The sequence below is a fragment of the Choloepus didactylus genome, chromosome 19 (assembly GCF_015220235.1).
Source record: "Choloepus didactylus isolate mChoDid1 chromosome 19, mChoDid1.pri, whole genome shotgun sequence".
Taxonomy (NCBI): domain Eukaryota; kingdom Metazoa; phylum Chordata; class Mammalia; order Pilosa; family Megalonychidae; genus Choloepus; species Choloepus didactylus.
This window is the reverse complement of record NC_051325.1, coordinates 8,499,151-8,518,665: the sequence shown is the minus strand read 5'-3', so window position 1 is coordinate 8,518,665 and position 19,515 is coordinate 8,499,151. Positions and strand designations below refer to the sequence as shown.

General features: G+C 44.1%; 1 protein-coding gene across 2 annotated transcripts in view; it reads right to left on the bottom strand.

Moving 5' to 3' along the window:
- LOC119515351 (adipocyte plasma membrane associated protein) overlaps positions 1–19,515 on the bottom strand; it is a 92,182-nt gene that overhangs the window by 54,793 nt on the left and 17,874 nt on the right. The window contains exon 1 of one of the 2 annotated variants that reach the window (XM_037811203.1): positions 12,314–12,481. The exons of the other annotated variant lie outside the window; for it this stretch is intronic. Coding sequence (XP_037667131.1) covers positions 12,314–12,405 — 92 coding nt within the window. The 5' untranslated portion in view covers positions 12,406–12,481. Of the gene's footprint in view, positions 1–12,313; positions 12,482–19,515 lie in introns of those variants that run through there. 2 annotated transcript variants of the gene reach the window in all.

Sequence of the window (19,515 nt, the reverse complement as noted above, 5' to 3'; positions counted from 1 at the left end):
GAGAGTAGAAAGGAAGACTATCAATGAGGGTAAAAAGAGAGGGGGGGAATAAAATAAGATATGACATATAAATTCCAAAAGTCAAAATGGTAGACAGTAGACATTACATAGCCAGAAACAAAAGCATGGCTATTCTATGGACTCACTAATATGAACCAACATTGATGAGCGAAATTTGAGAGTTAAAGGTGAGAACACAGGTATCAGGAGACAGAAAGAGGTTAGAAATTGGGCATTTCATGCTGAAGGATTACATAAGGGTAAACAGGATTGACTGTATAGATCCAGAAATGGATAGCATAATACTGTGTGAGGGTAGCACAATATTTTAAGTACTCTGAACAAAGATGAGTGTGACTACAGGTGAAAGAGGAAGGCTAGGGGCGTGTATGCCACAAGAATGAAAGAGAGAAGATAAAGATTGGGATTGTATAACTTAGTGAAACCTAGAGTGGTCAATGATGGTGATTAAATGCACAAATATAAGAATGTTTATAAAGAGGGAGAACAAATGAATGTCAACATTTCAAGGTGCTGAAAATTGGATGGTACAAGGGAAAAAATATAATCAATGCAAACTAGAGTCTATAGTTAATGGTAACAATTGTAACATGTTCCATTAATTGTAACAAAGGCCATACACCAAAGCTAAATATCTATAAGAGGGGGTTATATGGGAGTAATACCGGATTCTTGATGGTGGTATTATTGTCTGATCTTTTCATTGTATTTTACTTTATTTTTATTTTTCCTCTTTTATATTTTTAATCTTTACTTTTTTTCTCCTTTTCCTCTTTCTTTGCAGAAGAAATGGAAATGTCCTCATATAGGTTGTAGAAGTGAATGTGTAACTTTGTGACTATACTGGGAGTCACTGATTGTTTGCTTAGAATGGATTATATGGTGTGTGAATAAAACTGTTTAAAAAATAAACAGGAGGATACAAGTGCTGGAGAAAATGTGGAGAGTGGGATGCACCTATTCACTGTTGGTAGGGAAGTAGAATGGTGCAGCCCATCCGGAGGGCAGTGTGGTGGTTCCACAGGAAGCGATCGGGTTGCCACATAGTCCCGCAACCCTGTTATTGAGCATGTACTTGGAAGAACTGAGAGCAGGGACATGAATGGACATTGCACACTGGTGTTTATGGCACAGTATTCATGATTCGTAACAGATGGAGGTGACCTAAAGATACATCGATCAATAATTGGAATGGTGAACTATGGTGTATACATTCTATGAAATACTGAGCAGCGGCAAGAAGAAATGAAGGTATGCAACTAGGTGAATGGACCTTGAGGACAGTATGTTGAATGAAATAAGCCAGAATTGAAAAGATAAACATTGTAACACCTCACTAAAATGGACTAACTATAATGTGCAAACTCTCTGAATTGAATCTGAGAGCACAGGTCATCAGGGGAAGGCTTACGGTAAAGGTTCCTAGATTGTAAGCTCTTACAGCAGTCACATCTATTCATGAGCTGTAATGGTTATTTCTAAATTCTGCGATAATATGCTGTTTGTGTATAACCTGATCAGTCCCTGGAACTTCGGGTATCTGTGTGACACCTGAGACTCAGAGCCAGAGCTTGGCAGCTATAAATGTCAGCATTACCCCATACAGCAAATGTTAAAGAAGCTGAAAAAGAGATCAGACTTTAATTAGAGATATGGACAAAATGGACTTGGTTAGGACTAAGGTAAACCAGACTAAAGGGTAAAGGATGATATTGACTGTGTTTTTAAAAAACTTGACCTTCTATATGAGACCAAAGGAAGAGATGTTTATTTAGTGGAAAATCTGTATTTTCTGTAGCAGGCTATATAATGTTACTTGTATGGTCAGTTTATTCAAACACCATAATTACATGGAACCTTGAATAGGGGGTGAGATCTGGTTGGTTTGTACAGGTTAGCATGAAGCCCTGATACATCTCAGAGTAATTTGGGCAGAAAATAAAAGTGTATTTGCAAAGCCCCCTTAAGGGACTGGGGAAAAACTGGAAATATTAAACTTCCCCACCTGGGGAATTCCTGATATTCTAACAAGCATTAGGGACTAACACTGTAGTAGGCCAAGCCCTTGATCTTGGGGCTTGCCCTTATGAAGCTTGTTACTGCAAAGGAGAGGCTAAGCCTACTTACAGTTGTGCCTAAGAGTCACCCCCAGAGAACGTCTTTCATTGCTCAGATGTGGCCTCTCTCTCTAAGCCAACACTGCAGGTAAATTCACTACCCCACCCACCCACCCACCCTCTATGGGACATGAATCCCAGGAGTATAAATCTCCCTGACAACATGAGACATGACTCCCAGCAATGAGCCTGGACCTGGCATTGTGGGATTGAGAAAGCCTTCTTGACCAAAAAAGGGAAGAGAAATGAAACAAAATAAGGTTTCAGTGGCTGAGAGATTTCAAATGGATTCAAGAGGTCATTCTGGAGATTATTCTTATGCATTTTATAGATACCCTTTTTAGTTTTTAGTGTATTAGAAAAGCTAGAAGGAAATACCTGAAGCTATTGAACTGCCATCCATCCTTAATTCTTGAAGATGACTGTATAACTATATAGTTTATATGGTGTGACTCTGTGATTGTGAAAATATTGTGGCTCACACTCCCCTTATCCGGTGCATGGATAGATGAGTAGAAAAACAGGGGACAAAAGTAAATGAATAATGGGGGGGGGGGGGGAGTATTACATGTTTTTAGATGTTCTTGCATACTTTTATTTTTATTTTTATTCTTATTTTCATTTTTATTTCTTGGAGTAATGAAAATGTTCAAAAAATTGACTGTGGTGATGAATGCAGAACTATATGATGATACTGTGCACAACGGATTGTATACTTTGGATGAGTGTATGGTAAGTGAATATATCTCAACAAAATTGCATTTAAAAAAAAAAGGAAAGAAAAGCACAGGACCAAATGGCTCCACTGGTGAATTTATCAAACATTCTAGAATTAACACCATTCCTTCTCAAACTCTTCCAAAAAAACTGAAGAGGAGGGAATACTTTCCTAACTCATTCCATGAGGTCACCATCACCCTAATGCCAAAGCCAGATAAAGATATCACAAGAAAAGAAAATTACAGACCAATATCCCTCACAGATATAGATGCAAAAACCTTCAACAAAATATTAGCAAACCAAATCCAACATACATTAAAAGAGTTATGCACCATGATGAAGTGGGATTTATTCCAAGAATGCAAGGGCAGTTCAACACGAGAAAATCAATTAGTGTAGTACTCCAGATTAATAGAACAAAGGGAAAAAAAACCCAACATGATCATCTCAATTGATGCAGAAAAGGCATTTGACAAAACCCAGCATCCCTTCTTGATAAAAATGCTCAGAAAACTAGGAACGGTAAGAAACATTCTCAACATGATAAAGGGCATATATGAATAACCCACAGCTAACATCATACTCAATAGTAAAAGACTGAAAGCTTTCCCTCTAAGATCAGGGGATGCTCACTGTCACCACTTTTATTCAACATTGTATTAGAAGTTCTAGCCAGAGCAATTAAACAAAGAAAAAAAAAAAGAAAGAAAAGGCATCCAAATTGCAAAGGAAGATATAAAACTTTCCCTATTTGCAAATGACATGATCCTATACAGAGAAAATCCTGAAAAATCCACAACAAAGCTTCTAGAGCAAATAAATGACTTCAGCAAAGTGGTAAGATACTAGACCAACATACAAAAATCAGTGCTGTTTCAATACACTAGTAATGAACAATCTGAAGAGGAAATCGGAAATCAAGGAAACAGTTCCATTTACAATAAAACTAAAGGAATCAAATATCTAGGAATAAATTTAACCAAGGATGTAAATGACTTGTACAAGGAGAATTACAAGATCTGGCTGAAAGAAATCAAGGAAGACCTAAATAAATGGAAGGACAGGAAGACTAAATATTATTAAGACATCAATTCTACCCAAAGCTATTTACAAATCCTGTACAATCCCAATCAACATTCCAACAGCCTTCTTTGCCTAAGCGGAAAAGCCAATAATCAAATTCACATGGAAGATTAAGGAGCCCAGGATAGCTGAAACCACCTTGGAAATGAGCTAAATTGGAGGTGTCACCCTTCCTGATTTTAATCCTCATTATAAAGCTATAGTAATCAAAACAGTGTGGTACGGGCACAAGGTCAGACATATAGACCAATGGAATCTGGATGAGTGTTCAGAAATAAACTCTCACATCTATGATCAATTGATTTTTGACAAGGGTGCCAAGTCCACTCAAAGGGCAAAGAATAGTCTCTTCAACAAACAATACTGGGAAAACTGGGAAGTCATATGCAAAAGAACGAAGGTGGACCCCCTCCCTCAAACCATATGCAACAATTAACTCAAAATGGATCAAAGACCTAAATCTAAGAACCAAAATTATAAAAATCCTGTAAGAAAATATAGGGAAACATCTTTGGGACCTTGATCTAGGCAATAGTTTCTTAGAGTTTACACCAAAAGCATGAGCAACAATGACAAAAATAGATAAATGGGACTTCATCAAAATTGAAAAATTCTGTGCACCAAAAGACATAATAAGGAAAATAAAAAGACAAGCTGCAGAATGGGAAAACATATTTATAAATCAAATATCTCATAAGGGTTTAATATCCAGAATATATTTTTTAAAAAACTCCTACAACTCAATATCAACAATAACAAAAAAAAAAACAATTAAAAAGCAATTAATTATTTTGAATAAACATTTACCATAGTTGAATAAACATTTCTCCAAAGAAGTTATACGAATGGCCAATAAGCACATGAAAAGATACTCATCTTCCTTAGCCATTAGGAAAATGCAAATCAAAACCACAATGAAATACCATCTCACACCCACTAGCATGGCTACTACTAAAAAAAGAAAGAAAATAACAAGTGTTGGAGAGAATGTGTAGAAGTAGGAAACCTCATGCACTGTTGATGAGAATGCAAAATGGGGCAGCTACTGTGGAAAATAGTGTGGCAGTTCCTCAGAAAGTTAAGTATAGAATTACTATATGACTCAGCAATCCCTTCTAGGTATATACTTGAAAGAATTGAAAGCAAGGGTTCAAACAGATATTTGCACACCAATATTCCTAGTGGCATTATTCCCAACTGCCAAAAGACGTCTGTGGAAGACGCAATCCAAGTGTCCATCAATAGATGAACAGATAAACAAAACGTGGTATACATACAGAATGGAGTATTACTTGACCATAAAAAGGAATGAAGTTCTGATGCATCTACAACCTGGATGAGCCTTGAAGACATCCTATTGAGTGATATTAGCTGGATACAAAAGGACAAATATGAAATAATAAGAATATGCAAATTCATAAAGTCAGAGACTAAAATACAAGTTACCAGGGGCTGGGTGGGGGTGGGCAATATGGAGTTAACACAATTCATAGGGAGTTTCTGTGTGGGATGCTGGAAAAGTTTTGGTAACGATGGTGTGATTAGCACAATGGATTGTATAATTAAGAGTGATTAACATGGGAAATTTTAGGTGGTATATATGTTACCAGAATAAAAATTAAAGTTAAAAAAAAAAAAAACACATAGAACTGTACAACACAAAGAGTGAACCCTAATATAAACTATGGACTGCAGTTAACAGTATAATTATAATAATATTGTTGCATCATTGGTAAGAAAGTTACCACACTAAGGCAAAATGTTAACAATGCAGGAAATTGTTGTGGGGGGGGGGGGTAGGTACATGGGAACTCTGTACTAGCTACATGATTTTTCTGTAAATGTACAGCTGTCATAATTTAAAAAAAGCCAAAAAATAAAGATTAATTTAAAGCAAATTAAAATCACCAGCTCCTAAGGTGGAGAATCTTTTTCTAGCCAAAAAAAAATTGACTAAAGAAATAAATCACAACTTGCACTTAACAATATGGACTTGGTATACGGGAAAGGTTGCTTGGTTTTGCTTTGTGTGTTTTTGGCGTGACAGGATGTTCTGCTGCTTACTGCCACGTTGTTGGCTCTGTTCCGGTGCAGTGTGGAAACGGATAAAAGTACAAATGTGAAATGCCAGCCCTAACTTTCTCAACAACCAACTGAGCAACTTTAGGGGAGTTTCCTAAAACCCACTGTTTCCTTGATGTAAAACTGGGGTTTGGAGGACGGCGATCTCAATATCCCAGCCAGGACTGAACATGCAGGATTTTAAGAATAGAGCAGAAAATAAAGAATTCTGTTTCTAGTGGGGGGGTTGGTCATCGGGGAAGGCAAAGGGAAAGACAAAGGAGGAGCAAGTCAGGGACAGGCTTTGAAGTGCCCTGGACAGGGCTTGAATTCTGCCAACAACCAGAATGAGCAGGAAATGCAGCTGTCCCCAGAGCCTCCGGGAAGGAACACAGCCCTGCCACACCCTGATGCCCACGTCTTGATTTCAACCTGGTGAGGCCTGGGCCAGACTCCTGGACCACAGAATTGTAAGACAATAAATTAGTGGTGAGCCACTAAGTTTGTGGTCATCTGTTATGGCAGCAATAGAAAAGCAATACAGATTTTGGTGCCTGGAAGTGGGACTGCTCTAACAGATACCTAAACAAGAAGTAGTGGCCTTGGAATAAGGCAGTGGGTATAGGATGGGAGAAATTCTGAGACCCCACCTTATCTTACCCCAGACCAGGTAAACTGCCAAGTCATCAGTCTTCACTCCCTTTTGCCAGCTGGGAAAGGAGATGTCTGGGTCCCACAAACCCAAACAGAAGGCTGCTGACACACCTGGGGAGAGACCGAGAGAGGCCCAGCTCCTGGAAGAGAGCAGGTGGCCAGGAAGAGAAAATCAAGCCAAAGCCTCCCCACAGTTCTCTCAGCACAACCCCAGAGCCACACAACCTTCTTTTAATGCAGCTGATGTGGGTCAAAGGGCATAAGTACCAGATGTGTGGGAAAATGACTAATAAGACGAACGAGCCAGATGATGGTGGCAGGCAAATGCAACTGAAGAGGTTTCAGTGGGGAGGGAAAGAGAGGAGAGAGGACCAGAATATGATAAGATTCAAATATTCTTATATAAACAAGAATGGGCCAGGCAACATGCTCTACCTGGGTAACGATGAATCTCGGCTTTACGAATGAGGAAAATGGGCAGAGAAAGGTTCACATGGCTTACCTGCAGCCCACGGCAAGGAACTGGAAGAGCTGATATGAAAGCCAGGCCTGGCTCCAAGCCTGTAGCTTAAAAACATTAGCAAGCAGCTGCCAGAGGACAGGACTAGTGGACAGGCCCTGACCCAGCAGCGCCTTCCAAGTTAGAGCTTGAAACAAGTATCTAAAACTTAATGGTGATGAAAATTCTCTAAACTTAGATTAGGGTGATAATTCTGAATATACTAAAATCCACTGAGATGGACAATATAAATGGGTGAATTTTTATGGTATGTGACTTGTATCTCAATAAAGATGTTAAAAAAAAAATTAATGATTCCCCAATTCAAACTGCCCTTTAAAGGGCAGGTGTGCTCTTTAACACATGTGATTCTCTTTAAATCAAGATGCCCAAAGCCGTTGAATAAAATAGAAGCCACAAGCATCTGTCTGGGAAAGCTGGGCTAGTTTACAAGTGCAATGACAGATATGCTTTTGCAGGTGTGGTTCCTTACAAAGCAGAATCCCAAAGAGAGAAAAACGCACCTTTGTCTTTGGGAAGACTAATTAACCATGCAAGCTGCCCATAAGTGATGGGGAGGGCTGGCCATATGCAGGGTCAGAGCAGATAATCTCTGAGGAGACTTCAGGGAAGGTGGGGTGAGCACAATCCGGCAGAGGAAACTTAGTAGCACAGCTAGGACTTGCATGAGCCAAGGACAAATGCCCTGAGGAGTTCAGTTTATCTAGAGGCCCCCAACTCTCAACCATAACCACAGAGGTGGAAGAATTCAAAGGGCAATGGAGAGGCTGAGGCAGAGATGTCCAGCCAGCACAGACCACACAGCCCGGAAGGCCGGGGGAGCTGCTGCTAGTGTACACTGTGAACGTCCACAGAGGGCCACAAGACAGAACCTCCCCAGCTCATCTCCTCGTGGAGTCCTGCTTCTTGGGCCCCCTGGAGCGCCAGACCCCAGTCCCCCTGACAGCGCTCATGAACTGATGCCTACCACCATGGCACCTCCTGCAGCCCTCCGTCCTCTGGGAAGCAGCCCTGTCTTGCAAGTGCCTAAGATGATGGGGCTCGCAGAACATTCTCTCTCCTGGTTGTCCCAGGGTTTCTCAAAGTCTTCCAGAAAACCAAAGCAAAGCTCTAGTCTAAACCATAACTGCCATTCCACAAAGGGGCTTTAGTTGCCAAAACTGAAAAATAAGGGGATTGCACATAAAAGTATGGGTTTCCAACTTCTCTTGGAAAAGCAGGAAGTCGAGCCCTCTGAAACCCCAATGCCACAGGGCCACAGGCTCTTCGGGCAGCACCATGCTCCATTTCTCCCCAGTGCCCACACTTCGTAGTGCCCTGTCAGAGCCAAATGGTGTGATGCAGGTGCAACTCTAACTAAGATCAGGGCCAAACACAAAAGGCACCTAGCAAATCTCAGCAGCAGGATCACCACCAGTGGGGACAGCCCCCCTCTCACCAGCTCACAGGCATTGAGTCTGTGACAGCCAGGTGCAGAACTGGGTGGGGAACAGGGGATGTGTGGACTCCAACACCCAAGCTCTGGGCACCACAGTGTGGCCCAAGGTTCATTAACTTCTCAGCAGCCCGTATCAGTGCGGGTTCCTGCAGATGCAGCCAACTACAACTGTCCTGCCTTCCCCCAGTGTGCCCCCCTCAGAGCTTGTGCACCTGCATTACATTAACTTAAGTAACGGGCAGGACATTTATCCCTATCAATCCTTGTTGGCAAAAGGTTGTGTTCCCATGAGAATTTCCTCCCCAACCTGTGCTGACACATCCAGGTGAGCTGGCAAGGGCCTCCCCAGGGGCAGTCTGGGTAATCAACTTCTTTGCCCCCGTCTCTTGGAATAGCCCCGAGCTATGCTTGCTCTCCTTAAGGAGATCTGTACCCGGAAATTTCATACAGTCTCTGAGGTCAAGCGAGCAATCATGGTGATGCAATAAGATTTGACAAACACTGCTGGCTCAGCCACAATTTACAAAATCCTCCGTGGATTCACCAGTCGAATCTAACCCTTTCTGTACTTGGAACATCAGAGTCCTGAGTCCTGATGGACAGACTTGGTGAGATCAAAAATGATCTGTGATTTGTGAGCCCCAAAAGGGGAGACCAGCACCCACCCAGGAATCAAGGAAATCCTTCCAACTTGAGAAAGTCAAACAGCAACAAGCATAGTCTTTTTAAGTGACTGCTCCTTGAACTTCTCACCTTCCTTTAAACTGGGGCTCCTAGGCTATAGAGGTCAGCATTTTATCACTGAAAAAAATTAAGAAACAAGTTAGAAGAAGCATTTGAAAACACATGGCGGGGCTAGGAAGAAAACGCTGGGCTCCTGAATGCTCAAGGATTGCCCTATCTGTTCTCCACTCTGCCTCCCTCACTCCTCAGTCTAGAATAGGAAAAAGGAAAATGGATCAAATAGAGGATTTTTTTTTTATTTAATCTAAAATCCTTCAGAAGTTTATTGGAAAAGCAGCCATAAATTTTTGAAGAGAAAGGAAAATCAACCGTAGAGATATTTTTGATTAGCCTAAAATCTTTTAGAAGTTTATTGAAAAAGCAACTGTTAAATTTTCAATGTATCCACTCTTCAACCCTAAACAGTTACATGGTCCTGAGGCAGCTATTTTCCTCCTCCCAGACAGAGCTGTGTTCCAAAGCAGAATGAAGAGTTTCACAGTGTACAATTATTCTGCCAAAAAAGTTTCTAAAGCATCAGAGGAAATGGATGTCTAATAGTAATAATTACAAGCTTGCCCTGGTCAGGTAAAGTGCTCATCTCCTCCACTTCCCACACTGAATAACAGGATTTAACAACCAAATTCTCCATTGCAGCTCTCCATTAGATGGAAAATCAGGGCGTTGGCATAAAATCTCAGTGCCAAAGCCATAACTGTAAACATATACTTTTCAGTCCTTGTCGGGCTACCAATTCTATCCCTTTGTCATTCATTTTCATTTCTTTTTGACTCTATAGACTACTTCACTCATACAGACCTCAATGACTTCTTCAGAAAAGCAGAGCTAGAGTGCCTTTCATGCCCAGGCTCAGGAGAACAGCCAAGGTATCACTAGGTATCCCCTCTCCTACTAAAACCAGTTGTCCTCCTTCTGTTCTGTTCCCCTAGTAACATATCTTTCAAGGCTTTGTAAAGTATTTCCACAGTTGTCACATTTCTGCTTCCTTCCGATTTCTTTCCTTCACCCACTATACACAAGGCTTTCCTGCCTTCCTTATATCAAACCCTCAATTTTTAAGGTAATCAAGAAGATAATCAGAAAAACTACTAGAAACAAGCACAAAGAAAAGAAAAATAGAGAATTACAGAAGAAAATAAGAAAAATGGCCATAGTGTTATAATAATAAATGCAGAAAGGAAGAAGAATGACAAGAACTCACTTTGAAAGAAGATCATCACAGATATATAGAAAAGAGATCAAATAAATAAGAAGGGAAAGAGGAACACAGGAAAATAAGAACAATGTTCATGGGAAGGCAAGTCCAGAAAGCATCAAACAAACAAGATGTGAAAGGAGCACTGGAAAAGATCAGGCAACAGCAGATGACTTCAGGACATTCAATTTACCCTGCCTTTAAAGAAATCCCCACAGGGAACTTTTACAAAAACAACTTAATTAACTCTGCCCCTTGGTTTTGGGGCCAGGAGAGTCAAAGGAGCGAAGCTGAGAGTTGGGCCCATCTTAGCTGAGCTGCTTGTATGCCCTAGCTTTCAACATGCCACACCTCAGGATAAACTCAGGGCCAGCTGTTTTTTCCCTTCCTATGTGACTGTATGTAGCAGAGCCTTGTTTTCATATTTCTGGCAGTAAAGCCTGGCCAGTCCTTGCATTCCATTCTAAAAGATCCATGAGCCATTGGCAAGTGATGGATTCATCCACAGTCAGTAGGGTGGCCCCCTCGTCCTGGTTTGCCTAGCTTTAGCACTGACAGTCTCAAGTCCCTGGAAGCCCTTTAGTCCAGGACAGGTCACCCATCAGTCAGGATACATGGCAGCATCTTCTCCATCTTTCCATTGGCCCTGGGAGTCAGGCATTACCACATAACCTTCTCTCCTAATTGCCCTTCTAGAGCCAAAACTTGGGACAGCCCACTGGCAGGCCTCTCTCTCTCCACTCCACCTTCCCCTCAAATGTGTTCCTCTTATTATCCTCAGTGAATATTCAGTCTATCAGGGGCAATTACTGTCTCTCATTCCATATGTACCACATGTCCTGGCACACTATTGATGATCTATAAATATTTCCCATATTTCTGTCAACATATATGCCAATTAGTTTCACATTCTTTGGGCTTGGTCTATGGGACCTCTCGACTCTTCCTAAATCTCAAAGTATGAAACTCAGGATGCAAAGTTGAAAAAAGAATTGTAAGCATTTTATATTTGAAATGAATGTTTAAAAGGATTATGCTTCAGTTTTTAGCTAACAAAACAGCATAGTTAAATTCTGGAAGGTTGGGAGAGGAAGCAAAGGCCAAAAGCCCGCGATTTCTTTGAGCAGGCATCAACAACTGGTTTTCTATGCTTCTCTGGCCCTACAAAGAAAAACCTGCAAGGCCAAATTCTGCAAAAAAAAAAAAGCCTAACATTGTCATTCCGGGTCTCTGCTCTTTCCCGAGGACGGTCAAGCAGAGAGCCGGGGCAGGTGCAGACCAGCAGGTGCAGAAGCCAGCTCTTGGCTGGATTACCAGGCTGGTCCCAAGAGTATTTTCGGGCACCGCGCAGATGGCTCTGCCGGGTCTCAGATAAGCCAGCGGGAAGGACGGCGCTAGGGGCGCGGAGGACAAGCAAGCCATCGCCCTGGAAAATGGGGCGAGAGGAAGGGGCAGGAAGGGGCAGCGCTGCAAGAGGCGGTCTCAGGCCCCTCAAGAGCCGAGAAGAACGCTGCTATCCGGTGCAGAGGGCTCCAAAGCCCGCACGTCCCGGTAAGTGCATCCGCCTCATCCAAGCGTGTTCCCTGCTCTGTAAAATGGGTTGCTGGGAAGACATAAACGACAGCACACGCAAAGCGGTTGCCCCACATCTACCCTGGCACTGTCACCGTGGTTGTTGGGGAGGGTGGTACCCACAACCTCGGCGCGCACCCTCCCCGAGTGGCCCGACTCCAGCGCCCGGGTGTGCGGGCCTGACCTACCTGCCGTCCTTGGCCTCCGGGGCCTGGCCATCGTCCGTGACCACCTGCGGCCGCAGGGGCCGGCGCTGCCGCAGCCCGTCCGCTTCGCTCATGGTGCAGGTGCCGCTGCGCTCCCAACCACCAGCAGGAACTAAGCCACCCAGGCCCTGCTCCACGCCGCGCGCCGCGATTGACACGGCCCCGCGCCGCCCTCGGCTCGGCCCCGCCCAGGCCCGCCCAGGCCCCGCCCCGGCCCCGCGCCCGCCTGGCCTTCCGCGGCGCGCAGAAATGACGTGAATCATCGGCCAATCCGCTGAGCTGGTCCCGCCCCTTCCGGTCGCTGTTCGTCGTGTCCTGGCCTAACTTGCCGTTTCTACTAGGCCCGGGCTTGGAGCACCTGGCGGCGGCGGGCGGTAGGGCAGGGGCGGGTGACTCTGGCCGCGCGCGGATAAGGACCCAGTTCCCCAAGCGAGTCCCGAGGCCCAGAACGCGGATGGCCTTACTGGGCTCGCCTCGCCCAGCGCCTACGCTAACCGCTTTCGTTTCGTTTTCTTTCTGACTGTGGGACGAGGATAATCATGAATCTCGGCAGTGCTATTCTGAAGGGTTGGCCTCTTGGCCGTAGGAGAGCACGGCGCTGCTTGCCAGGGGACAGACTCCCTTTCGTGCAGCCAGCGCCAGTAAGTGCGGCAGCACACACGGTTACCTCAAAATTATACCATCTTTTCCCAGCCGATCCAGTGACGGGAAAAACTTCAGCTAGAAAATGTTTTCGCTTTGGGTAAGGCCAGATGTTGAGTATTAAATCTTTATATGAAGTAACAGTTATGTGTAAATTGAAACTGTCACTAATAATATATAACATATAAGAAAGCATGAAGCAAACATTAACAGTGTTTTAGTGAGCCACGTGAGCTAGGTGCTGGGAGATATGGTGAGCAAACAACAGACAAGGGCCGTCTCTTGGAGAATTCAAACTAATAGGAGACACAGTTTAGATCAGATTATCAGGAAAATAACGTTAAATTTGAAATGTAATTGTTTTGAAGGGAGAAGGCACCGACAGTTTTAATGGAATTGGGGGGGAGGGGGGCATTTCCAGGCAGATGACACGCAGTCCTGTTGCCAGTGCCACTATAATCTAAAAGCAGCATGTTCCTTACTGAATTCCCTTACTGTTACCTGGAGGCCTTCCTGATGCAAACATTGCCTTTTTCTGCTAGGTGGCACTAAAATGCCATATGAATGTTCCGTATGAACAGAGCCAAAGAACAAGCATAAGAGAAATGGAGCATTCTTACATAAATGTAGCTCTGTAGCAATCCCAGATAATAATTCAGGCCTGGCAATATTTTAATTCACTCAGTGTCATTAATATAATTATAGCCCATATAGCTATAAATCAGGGTACTTTTAACAGGCCCTTCATGACCTGGCCCCATCCCACCTCTCTGTATTATCCATGCTCTGAACCCTGTTTCAGACACTGAGAATTGCTTACCATTTCTGATTCCAGCCTTTGTCTATATTATTCCTTCCCACCTTTGCTTTACCAAAACCTTTTTTTTTTTTAACATTCAGGACCCACTTCAGTTATCATTGCTGAAAATCCCCCCTAATTTCTCAAGCAGAACATTTCCTCTTTGTTTGCAAGGCACGTTGACCATGACTCAACTGTAGCCCTCAGCCCACTGCATTGGAGAAGACAAATTGGAGAACTTGTATTCTGTGCTCATTGTTGAAGTCACGACTGAAAACAGCCAGGAACACATTTGTGCTAAGTATTATAATAAAAATAAAGTTAGGTGTACTGAACTGGCCTGTGAGGGTCCTCAAAATGGGAGTCTGGGAAGGGTACTCATGGGGTTTGGGAGGCAGGAGTTAGTCATGAGATGGTCTTGACCACTGGGGTGGTCTTATCTTTGAAACACACGAGTCCAGGCAGAATTATTGGGAGATCAGCTTGAGGTCTTATCTTGGGGCGCATGGGCCTGAGGGACCTTGTGTTAAAACGGTCTGAGCTATCACTTGTGTTGCATGACACAGTTCAGTGGAGTTTTTATGTTGTTGGATATGGTGAAGTCTGCCTATTTGTGGTTTGTTTCCATTCTGAGTTCCCCCACTGCACCTTCCAGCCTGGCTGCCAGCCAGGTTGATGTTCACTTTCTCATCATGCCTGAACCAGGTGCTGGCAGGGGACTGAGTCCACTGCATTTGGTTAGACCAAGTTTGTCAACCTCAGCACTACTGACGTTTGGGGCCAGTTAATTATTTGTTGCCGGGACTGCCCTGTGCATTGTAAGCTGTTTAGCTAACATCCCTGTCTTCTACCCAATAGATTGCAGTAGCAATGCCTCGTTTGTGACAACCACAAATATCTCCAGACATTTCCACATGTCCCTCGGGAACAAAATCTCCCCTAGTTGAGAACCGCAGGGTTAGGCCAGCCAGAAACCACCTCTCAGAACTGAGGACAAGGCCACTTCCACTGAAACTTTGGTTCACACGGGGGGAATTTACCTTGACAAAATCAGGGTTCTGCCAGCAAGGAAGAGGGAAATGAAGCTGAGCAGACAGCCAACAGTCTGCCTTGCAGCTAGAACTAGAAACCAAGCCCTAATTCCATCCAGGGCTTTTTTTTCCCCAATACCATGCTGTTTCAGTTCCTCCCACAGATACCTCTTGAAAGCCTTCTAGGGATACTCAGCTAGGGGCTTTGACAAAGCAAAGGTGGAATAAAGTGGGCCAACATTCAGGGCCCTTATTATCTGGGAGCGGAGATAAAAAGCATACTACCTGCTGTAAAACAGTGCCACAGAAGAGACACAGGGTATCTTGTGGACCAGAAGGAAGAGTAAGTTCCATGGGGGACAGGGGGTGGGCAATCAGAGAAGGCATCTTAGAGGAAATAGCACTGTAAAATTACAGTGGGGTGCAGGTGGGGGGTGGAGGACAGGAAAGTTTCAGGGGGAAGTGTGGGGTACCCTGGGATTGGTAAACAAAGGTGTTACAATCAGCGGTAGATGTCCTGGTTACTGAGTCATCAGGGAAGAAGAGTCTGAAGGGACAAAGAAGGCAGGAAGTCAGCTGAGGCCTCCTGCCTGCCCACATGTCCAGAGAACAGGAGAAAGAGTGGCCCACTTTGAAAAGGGTTTCAAAGTAAGTTGCTTTGTTGTGGTGGCAAACTCTGGTTGCAGTTAAGGTGGGACAAGGAGAGCGGAAATTTAGAGAATGTTGCATGGCTTGTTCACAGTAGAAACTCATTTGGTTATAGGAAACACATCCACAAAAGCAGCTGAAGATAAGGTAGGGGCTGGGGACTTATCAGAAGGATACAGGGATATATGGAACTTGAGCACAGAGAGTGCAACAGGGGACCTGGAAAGAAGAGCAAACTTACACCCCACCTCCCCAGTGCCTTGTGCTTGTCTCTGTGTCCCCTCCATGCTCCCACGGCAAACTGTGTTTGGCTGGCCTCCTATTTTGCTGCCCTCTGCTCTAAAACCTGGGAAAAATAAATTGTCACCTTTTCAGCCACTGTTGTAGCTTGGGTGGCCACGGGCAAGGTTTCTGCCATGAGATAAAAGCATAAATTTACTGAGGGCTTCCAGGAAAGCTGATAGAAGGGACAGATGTGATTGGCACTGCCCGCTGCCCCCTTCTTCCTGCCCTGGATCTGAGAGTAATGCTTGGAACAGCAGAAGTTTACGACCACACTGAGGAGAAGACAACCTAAGTCCTTAAACCATAATTGAGCTGGCCAGTCCCTGCCAACCAACACCTTCCTCTTGGCTCCTGGTTGCATGAGAAAAATAATCCCTTATGCATTTAAGCCCCTGCCAGTTGAGCAGTTTGCACTCATATCTGAATGCATCCTGATATGCCAGCTGTCTCTGCTCATACGTGCCCATGAAAGAAATGTATTGCCTCAAGTGCTTCATAACTTTCCATCTCAAGTGCTGTACAACAACTGACCACAGTCTCTTTGTCCCAAGTCCAAATTCCCTGACTGGGAATCTGGTGATTCCATGTTCAGATGCCCACACCTGATCTGACCATTTGTGGCAGAGGACAGGACCCCATGGCCTCCCGTCCACTCAGCAGGAACCAGCAGAGCAGGCTAGGAGGTAGGTGTGAGCATGGCAGGACATGGGAGGCCGGGCATTCAAGAGCAGACAGTAACACGGAACAGGACAATGAAACGAAACAGTAGGAAAGAGGCTAAAAGCTCCTGGTGGCACTAAACATAGAAAAGAGGAAGCAGAGTTTTGTTACAGGAAGAATTACAAAATACAGATTATAAAAAGGTTGAGTGGGGGGAAATTGCTTTAATTGCCCTATTGAGGAGGATTCTGGAGGTCCCTCCAGACTTGGTGGGAAAGGCGTTCTGCAGTCAGCATCTCCCATGGGTGTGGCATTCATATTTGTGATCCTTGCTGCCAAGTGAACTCACCAGCCCCATTGTTCCCCTTGGAAACCTTAACGCTGTCCTTCCTTGATTGGCACGGATCACTCATTGAGCACGTGTCTCATACACACTAGTTGAAGGCAGCACCGTCATTTCCCTTTTGACAACTACCGCCCCTGCATTTTGCCTCTGGTGGAACAAACTTGTAAGAGTTACATGTTCCTCAACTCTCGCTAATAAGAAATGAGGGGTGTTTTGAGTGAGATGATTCCTTCCTTAGTAAAGGAATTGGCCCAGATGTATTTATTCATCCAGAAGGCTAAGTGGCAGAAAGACTAGAAAACCCAGGACTACCCAGCTGGTGTCTCTTACCAAGCAAATTCAAATAAAAGCTGACACATTGATTATTCCAACAGGTTTTCAAAACTCCTTAGACTGCTTCTTGGTTTATTAACAATAGCTGCCTTGTACTAGGGATGGCCAACACCCAGTTTTTCTTCCCTTTTCTGTTTGTTTATTTAGGATTTATTATTTATTTAGGGTTTATTAGGATTCTTGCCCTCCAGAATGTACTACTTTAGCTAGGTTTGGCAGCCTGTGCTCATGCTTCAGGGTCACTAACCAGCTCCTTCATAGGGTTTGGCACAAAGGCTGTTACAAGTGGCAGCTTCAGCATTACATTTAGCAGCAGCCACTTTGATGGACTCAAATGCAGACACAGGAATCTGCAAATGGTGAGCTTGAAGGGTGATACCGGGCTTTTCTGCATGGCCGATAGGGAACAAATTTTGGAGGATCCTCTTGAGTCTATGATAAAGGTGAAGAAGAGGAGGCCAGGCAACTGAGCAAAGAGTGACACACATTCTTTTCCTCCCACTTTCTGCCTCAGAGAGAAGGGCAGGTGAGGACAAAATGAGTCCTGGCCAATTCGGTTTGAATGAAAACTAAACTGCAAAGTGAGCTAAACAGGAGGCAGGGTTGGAGAACTGGACTCGGTTTCAGACTTCCCAATGTGCCCCGAGTCCCGCATGTGGTACTGCAGCTCGAGGCAGCAGGCAGGAGGGGGCAGGTCACCCAGGTAGCCCACGGGGGTTGGCTGGCATTGCTGAGTTCCACACAGGTCTGCCTTGCTTCTCTGGCAGCAGGTCATTTCCCTCGTCCCTTCACAGAATTCCAGAACCAGAACCTGGCACTGTCTATGCTACTCTTCTCCACTGTGCAAGCCAAAGCTCCATCCTTTACACACATCGGCGTGACAAGTGTGACACTCATCCATCCATCCATTCATTCAACAAATATTGAGCACTTTGCACATGTCAGGCACAGTTCTGGGCACAGGGTTCAAGGTGACTCCTGGAAGGCAGACAGCAAATGCATACACGCCTAGCTAGGGTGGGCTCAGAGAGCAGGGCCTGCTGCTTCCCAAAACGTGGTCAAGGATTGAAGCATGTGACACTAAGCTGTGACTAACAGACTTACTGCATGGGCTATTGGCAACTCCTCTGGGGCCTTTTAAATGACTTGTCTATTAGCTGCACATGAAGAGGAAGATAATTTTGAGCAGGGGTCCTTCTAGTGTTATTTGTACTGTTTATCAGTATGTGAATGCAGTTGCAAGCCATCAACACCTTCGCTTGCATTTCAGCAAGTGACATGGAGTCTCCAAGTCTGTAGGGAAGAGAGCCTGATTGGAATCCAAGGCATTTAAGAATCTAAGGAGGAAAGATCTCCTGAAATCAGAATCTGATTTTAAGTATTTACATTTTCTTAAGGGCACAGTTTCTCATTCCATTCTTTTCCAAAATTCACATACCAGGAAGATAAAACAAGATGGATGACTTCTTCCTCCCCCTTCCATTCCACCGGTTCTGCTTTTCCACTTTGTCCTCTTTCTCTTAAGCCACCTGTGCCAGGAGGACTGTTAGCATTGGTAAGCTCCCTAATAAAAGCATTATAGCCCTCACAGTGCAGCTATTGGGCTGAAAGGCATAACATGGAAGGTAGAAGAATCAGGTATACTGGGCAGCGGTGACATGGGTCTCAGCTGGGAATAATGAATTGTGACTGGAGTTCATCTGTGTCCCTTGAGGCATGAACTTGAACACAGGGGTTCTGAACTTGGACTGGACGTTGGAGTCATCTGGGCAGCTTCAAAGTATATTGATGCCTAGTCCCAGCCCAGACACTCAGATGTCATTGGTCTGGAGAATGGCTTAGAAGTTGGCAATTTTAAAAACCAAGTTGAGCATCACTGCTGAAAGAAGAAATAGGAAATCGAGAAAGATATACAGCCTTCCAGTTTGAACTCCAGATTCAGAGTTCAGTATCTCCAAGATTGGAAACCCTGGAAAATCACTGACACCACTTTGCATTGGGAGCCTGAGCTCTGGGCCAAGAGGGGGTGGAGATGCTAATGAAATGCCCCACTCTGGGCTGGGCTCCGAGGGGCAGTCGTCTCGAGTGGGAACACAGATTCTGACCAGGAGTGGGTGAGGGGCACCTTCTGGTATGCTGACACTGTTTCACAGCAGGACCTTGGTGCTTCCGTGGGTTTTTGTTTGCCATCAGTCTGTTTACGAACATGATGTTAAAGTCCAAGCAAATCTACAAATTACTAGAATAGTGTTTTTCAAATTCTCAATTTTGGAATTCCCAAAATTGCAAGTTATTCTTTAAAAACATGCAGCAATCTTCATGTTCTCTACTCATTTACTCATTATTATGGATATATGAAAGAAAATGTTTAATAAATAAAGAACTATTAAAGCATCATAGTATTCACAAACAACTGTACCCTATGGCATATTTTCAAACA